At 39.7% G+C, this 7,021-nt stretch overlaps 1 protein-coding gene across 2 annotated transcripts in view; it reads right to left on the minus strand.

Moving 5' to 3' along the window:
• Nucleotides 1-5,549, minus strand: part of LOC137969883 (gamma-aminobutyric acid receptor subunit gamma-2-like) — an 18,504-nt gene extending 12,955 nt beyond the window's left edge. Inside the window, exons 1-3 of one of the 2 annotated variants that reach the window (XM_068816285.1) lie at nt 5,405-5,549; nt 2,118-2,201; nt 428-510 (exon numbers count right to left, since the gene is read on the minus strand). In XM_068816285.1, the coding sequence (XP_068672386.1) occupies nt 428-510; nt 2,118-2,185 (151 nt within the window). In that variant the 5' untranslated portion in view covers nt 2,186-2,201; nt 5,405-5,549. Of the gene's footprint in view, nt 1-427; nt 511-2,117; nt 2,202-4,057; nt 4,171-5,404 lie in introns of those variants that run through there. The other variant, XM_068816283.1, reaches the window with a different exon arrangement.
• Between the last annotated feature and the right edge of the window lie 1,472 nt (nt 5,550-7,021).

Below are 7,021 nucleotides of genomic sequence, written 5' to 3' on the forward strand. Positions count from 1 at the left end.
CTAACCATTTCGAGTCGCCCCTTAGACCTAATCACAAGAGATCAGTGCCTAACCCAGCGGTTATTCTTTGCCTAAACAGAGTGTTGTTTATCTGCCAAATCGGGTTAACACTGAGGTTGTCAGGTATTGCCACGTTACACCACCAAATGTTACACCTGTAAATGTGTCACGAAGTGTTTTACCTTATTTTGGAGTATCCATTGTAGTCATAACTGATAATTATTGTACAGTCCCTGATTCAGTTAAGCTAAATAAATCCTGGGCCTAGGGATCTAATGGGAAATTTAATTTCAGTTTATTAACCGACCACTAAATATTTTCCCACAACTTGAGGTTTTTACAATTTGCCACTTTTCAAACATTTTTCACTGTAAGCCATGCAAAAATCATAGCCTGTCAGAGTTAATATAGGCTGCCAAGTTCGTACCTCCGTGATTAGGACGTGTTCCCTTGTCGTAATTGGTTGTTTCCAAATGCTTCTTGAGAACTTGAATGGGAGAGAGATTAACGCTAGAAAAAAAAAACATTTAATAAAAATCATTCCTTTCATCTCAAATGTCATTGGCGCTAATGTGATTAACTTGTTTGATTATGAGATTCTACAATGTAGCAAGGTAGACCATATAATTCATGTGCAGCGTAATGAGGTCTAATCTCTGTTGTTTTTAATTTCAGGGATAATGAAGATCCAAGAGTACCTTAATTAATCGTTCTCGAATCCTCTTCATCAAGGCAATTAAAAGTTCAAAATATTATTTTGTACTGCAGGACGTATGTGTGTGACGTGAAATCTGAAGAACACGTGCTCCAGAGCACTCTTTTGCCTTAACCACAAGTCACCATCGCAAAAATGAGGCTTTTACTTCGGGTAGAAGAGCACAGAACGCGTCATCAAAATGGAATTAGTTTTGTGGCATAATTAACACAAGCTACTTCATAGTTTTGTAGTTTTGAATAATTTTGTATGTTTGTAGACCGCCTTTGTAGTCCGGCAGTGTGGAAGTGTGGAAGTTTGGCAGTGTGGAAGTGTGGAAGTTTGGCAGTGTGGAAGTGTGGAAGTCTGGCAGTGTGGGAGTGTGGAAGTTTGGCAGTGTGGAAGTGTGGAAGTCTGGCAGTGTGGAAGTGCGGAAGTTTGGCAGTGTGGAAGTGCGGAAGTTTGGCAGTGTGGAAGTATGGAAGTTTGGAAGTGTGAAAGTTTGGCAGTGTGGAAGTGTGGAAGTGTGGAAGTTTGGCAGTGTGGTAGTGACCCTAACCCGAACACGAACCCTAACCCACACTGCCAAACTTCCATGTACTAATTATTTGTGGAATTAGTTTTGTGTCATAATTAACACAAGCTACTTCATAGTTTTGTAGTTTTGAATCATTTTGTATGTTTGTAGACCGCCTTTGTAGTCCGGCAGTGAGGAAGTGTGGAAGTTTGGCAGTGTGGAAGTGTGGAAGTTTGGCAGTGTGGAAGTGTGGAAGTCTGGCGGTGTGTTAGTGTGGAAGTTTGGCAGTGTGGAAGTTTGGCAGTGTGGAAGTGTGGAAGTCTGGCAGTGTGGGAGTGTGGAAGTTTGGCAGTGCGGAAGTGTGGAAGTCTGGCAGTGTGGAAGTGCGGAAGTTTGGCAGTGTGGAAGTATGGAAGTTTGGAAGTGTGGAAGTTTGGCAGTGTGGAAGTGTGGAAGTGTGGAAGTGTGGAAGTGTGGAAGTTTGGCAGTGTGGTAGTGACCTTAACCCGAACACGAACCCTAACCCACACTGCCAAACTTCCATGTTCTAATTTTTTGTGAGTAAATTTCTCGCATTTGCATTCTTTTCTGATGACGCGTTCTGTGCTCCTCTGTCCGAAGTAAAAGCCAAAAATGACGAGAAGCCCATTATAGCGGAAATAAAGTAAATACAATCAGCACCGCTAGGCGCGGGGAAAATTCAAGCCTGTGATTGAATGAAATAAGGCGCGTAATTTTTAACCGATCGCTAAACGGGGTTTTCCAAACCCAGTGCACTTGCGAAATTTCTTTCCACACTGGTCTTAAGAAGGATCTTTAGTTGAATATGAACTTTGAATTTGAGGCTCCAACAAGTACTAAGATGTATCATAAACTATGCTAATCTTTGTGAAGACGTCACGATACCTGCTTACAGCAGCAACCAATGTTTGGTAGAAAATGGCTGTGATCCAGGCCATCTCAATCACAAACATTCTACAGGAGTTCAACCTAAGCAATTAACAGATCATTGGAAAGATATAATGAAAGAATTAATTGTCATGAATCATCACGATTGGCACAAAATCACATGGCTTTTATGGCGTATGTTAGAGGTCCCCGAATTGCGGGGAATTGCGGAATTCCCCAAAAAAGAAAGCAAATTGACACCTGAATACTTTCGGTAGTGTAAAGAATGAGAATTTCTATAGTAACTGCTTTGACGTTATAGTAAGCCACACTCTGGCAGAGCCCCATTACATGACCACCTGATTCTGGCCGCAATATCTGCGTGCTGTAAATTGACAATAAGGAATCACAGATCTCTCGCCATATTTTGGCATCATCTTAGACAAGAGAGTATGAAGGTAAGATAGGTAATCTCTCATATTGTCCCTATTCGCATCATAATCCCTCTTAAGTTATTTTTAGATCTCCTGCGAGATCCGGTATTCCCACGAGGGTTAACTGATAGCCAATCATATGTCCCCATTTTTACCAATGTTGACAGCTGAGCGAATTCCCACGCAATGATTGGTAAAAATGGGGACATATGATTAGCTATCAGTTAACTTTCATGGGAATACCAGATCTCGCAAGAGATTTAAAAATAACTGAAGAGGGATTACGATGGGAATACGGCCAATATGAGGGATTACCTCTGTTACCTTCATACTCTCTTGTCTTAGATCAATATTATCCCAAAAACTCCATTTGATCCAAACTTTTGAAAACGCTTCAACATCCTCAAAAAGGCAGTTTTTATAAATAAGAATGATTCATGATTATTTGTCTGGGTTTTCATTGACATTATTATTCAAGGGCCTCGTTTTCGTTGGTTTTGGTCAAGGTTTACGACTTACAGCACAGCATTGCAGTGTAAGATATATTTGAAGATTTCGTCATGATTTCATACTGTAGTAAAATTCTGCAAAAGACCCATGCCACCTGAAGTTGTTTTAGACCTTCAGGGTCTGGTGCTAATCTGGTTTGAACAATAACGAGTGTAACTATTTATAAAGCTAAAAACGGCCTTGAATCGTAACATTGTTAGTTAAAGCAAAAGTCCATTACCCAAGAGTAAGAATCTGGTGTCAGGTTTGTCCCCATCAGCGTCAAGAAACCGTCAGTCTGTTTTGTAAACCAATTCAAATCTCCCGGGGTTAAGATTCTTTGTGTATGGGTCACATTATACTGAACAAAGTTCATAGAGGACTGAGACTACTCCATGAACTCTGTACTGATGTAGCATTCACATTTACATGATATGGAAACAACTGGAACAAGATGTTTTATTCCCAAAGGCTTTGAATTGGGTACAACATTGGTTGCGGTCGCATTGGGGAGTTTACACTTTTGTTAAAATCAAGTTCTATTGTTGTTCAGTGTTCCCCAAGCGATTCAAAAACACCTGAGAGTGGACACTTAATTAGCGTCAACACTAGTATTACACTGCGTTTCCCTCAAGTGTGACCTCAACCATTGCGTTAGCCGATTTGGTCTAAAACGTGGTTTAAAAATAGATACTTTTCTAATGCTGATGGGGACCAGGCCAATTTTGGGTAAATATGGACTCTTACATAAATACATTATTTTTCAAAGAACATGTCTGATTGTCTGCCACGTTGAAAGGTGACCTAGAAGCTCTATCGTTGATTCAATTTATTTAATAGACATTGCATAGTTTAGTTTATAGTTTGTATTGTTTTATTACGGAGATAAGTTACCTCCGTTGATTCAAATGTGAAGAAAACAGCTTAATATATCTTCGGTATGTTGAATTACATGAAAAACAAGCACTTACCTCGCCGAAAAATGAGTGTTATCATAAAAACTGGGACCCAGAAGACAATCGAAAAACAAAATACCTCATCAATGCCGTTGGATTCGAAGAGTATGTTGTTATGATCTCCAAAGAAGACTTGCCAGCACGAAACTTTGTCTCCGCAAGAACAATTGTACAGTGTTAAATGACTCAGCTTTCTTGTCATAGATATGTGAATGATACCTTATACAATTTTAAAGTGCAGGAAGGTAAATAGTCATTCCTACCAGGTGCGCAGGTGCAATGAGGCTAAGCCTGTGATTAATTATAGATTCCGAATGAGTTAACAGGGTGATTGTTTCTGTATTTTAACCACTCAGCTCTTGACATTTGATATTATAGTCCTATGAATATATCAGCAGGGCGATGGTAGCCTAAATTTTACTTCAATGGCCGAGCACAGCCTTCTTTCCCCGAACAAATTATCTCGACAAAATCGGAATGCCTATGCGAAGTACTTCATCGGAAAAATTCGGTGTTTCAATGTCGTTACTTGAAGAGTTGTAAGTGTTTTGTTCTTTTTCACAAGCAACTAAAATAAGCAATTACAGTCTTGTGAACCGAAGTAATTATTACGAAAGGTGATCTGTGTTTGTTTCCAGCAGGTAATTATTTGCGCAGAGTTGTGCTTGGCATCTGTCGGCGGTCCAAGCATATTATTAGCGAGCTTACGCAACAGGAAGGCTGGAAGTCTCAAGGCGGCAGGATCAACGAAGAAAAAATGTCGTGTAAGAGTGGGAACGCACAGTCTCGCGCGATATTTTTTCGTCATTCTGCCGTCTGAGTCTTCCAGCCGTCCTGTTGCTTCCTATTATTTGCAGAATTCTCTGACTTTACAATTTGTAATTTTACGAAATTATAATTAAAACTGGAAAATTAAATTTGATGTGGAGTAGATGTTGCCGTTAAAATCCGTTCTCAGGTTGAATCCGTTTTTACGTAGGTTAAATCGGTGATACCCATTTTGCCTATCTACCTGTAGGTTGAATACGCACTCAGATGAATTGAAGAAACTCTTTTGGAGCCTAAATTAAGCCTAGAGAAAACGATTAGAGTCAGGTTAGGATTAGTTTTGGTTATTACACATGGATATCAATTGACTTGAAATAGAGGTAAATAATGAATGAACTCTGCTGAGTTGACCATTCTCATCATTGTAGTGTAGTGGTGACGATACGGGACTACATAGACCTGGAAGGGCCGAGTAGGAGTACAGGTAAGTGCATAGTAAAGTTTTTTGTTCACTTAGAGGATCACCATGCGATGCAATTTAACCTACAATAGGTAAAAAAGGATTCAACCTGAGACCGGATTTGACCGACAACAAAGACACCTGAGGCGTAGGAACGAAAAATGTTAAATGATGTGATATTACAGATTTAAAACTTACCATCAATGTTCTAACTTAAGTTGAAAAACTCATTTCTCTGTTTTGTTCTCAGCAAAGGCAATATTGATGTTGAGAAATGTGGGCATTTGCTCACAACGAATTACAAACACACATTCGGAGTCGAGCTGGAAACCCCTTATGCTTCTTAAGGCCCGAGGCATTTTTCTAATTTTTCCTATAATAGATAACTACCAATTTTTCTAAATATAGACTTCAAGAAAGCTGTAAATATGAAGAAATTCAATGCAAGTAAAGGGCATTGTATTATGATCATACGTTTAATTTATAGCAACGTCAATTTAACATGTGACAAGTTCATTTAGCTTGGTGTCACACCGTCTGAAATTGCCACAAATCGGTAAAGTAATAAATAAACTTTGAAAAAGTGCCAGAACACTGGAACAAGAATCGTGGACGCGATCCATGGAGCTCTGTGTAGCTCTAAAGATTTCCAGCCAGGGGTTGAAATCTTACTACTTTTACTACTTACTGCTCCTTATGAGTATTCGACGCATACGCAAGTATTTATCTCAAGAAGTTACGGAGACGTTAGTTCATGCTTTCATATTATTGCAATAGCCTATTGTATGGGCTGCCAAACAGCCAGCTTGCGAAAATTCAGAGAGTTCTGAATTTCCATTGGTTACCTACCAGGGCACGCATCAACTTTGAGGTACTTCCCATCACGTTTAAGGCGTTACACGGCCTCGCGCCTCAGTATCTACAGTCCTTAATTAGTATCAAGACATCATGCTATAATCTCAGGGGTTCTAATACTTTACTCCTAGCTATGCCAGCAGTGAAATCTAAGGCCACGCTAGGAGATCGGGCATTCGCCGTCGTAGCGCCGTCTTTGTGGAACTCTCTGCGTATTGAGCTTCGCTCAATCACGTGTGTAAATAGTTTTAAAGCTCATCTTAAGACCTATCTTTTTAGAAATGCATATACTTAACAGAGATTTTAATAATACTTTTGCTGAATATTCATAAATTAGTTTTTACCATGATTTTGTCCAATCTCGACCCCAGAGCTCTTCTATTGACTGAGGGAGAAAAGAGCTCTGGGGAACCCTGAAATAAAAGTGCCTTCTCATTAGTTTTCGTGAAAGACAATCAAGACCGTCTCTGATTGGTGCATTCACGTTAGCACAAAAAGCGAGCAGGCGCCGTAAGGTTCAAATAGCCAACTTTTGGCTATGCCCTACGGCGCATGTTCTCCTGCATAGAGTTTCCCAGAGACTTGGGTCGATCCAAGGCTCTGGTGACGAGAATGGGAAAGAGAGACTCTGGTTGAATCCAAAAAAGGCCATATTTGGTTGGCTGTTGAAAAACGGTTTCATTTCCTGCCATTTTCAGTCTAAACTCGAAAATCGTGCTTTCTTGTGGATTTTTATATGCACGAGGTTGAAGATGATCTAAAATTAATTCTTTTTACAACTTACCAGTTCCGTAACGTTTTCGTTTTTGAAAATACAGCAATTTTCACTTGCGTGATTCCAGATGCCGAAATCTGTTTTGATTGATAAAATGTATCTCGTTATTGTTTATGCTCCGCAGTTTAAAAGCTTCGAGTGTAATATATAGGAGATGTGTTTATACTCAAGCGTACTGTCTCGGG

This window comes from Montipora foliosa, chromosome 9, assembly GCF_036669935.1.
Source record: "Montipora foliosa isolate CH-2021 chromosome 9, ASM3666993v2, whole genome shotgun sequence".
In the NCBI taxonomy this organism is placed as follows: Eukaryota; Metazoa; Cnidaria; class Anthozoa; order Scleractinia; family Acroporidae; genus Montipora; species Montipora foliosa.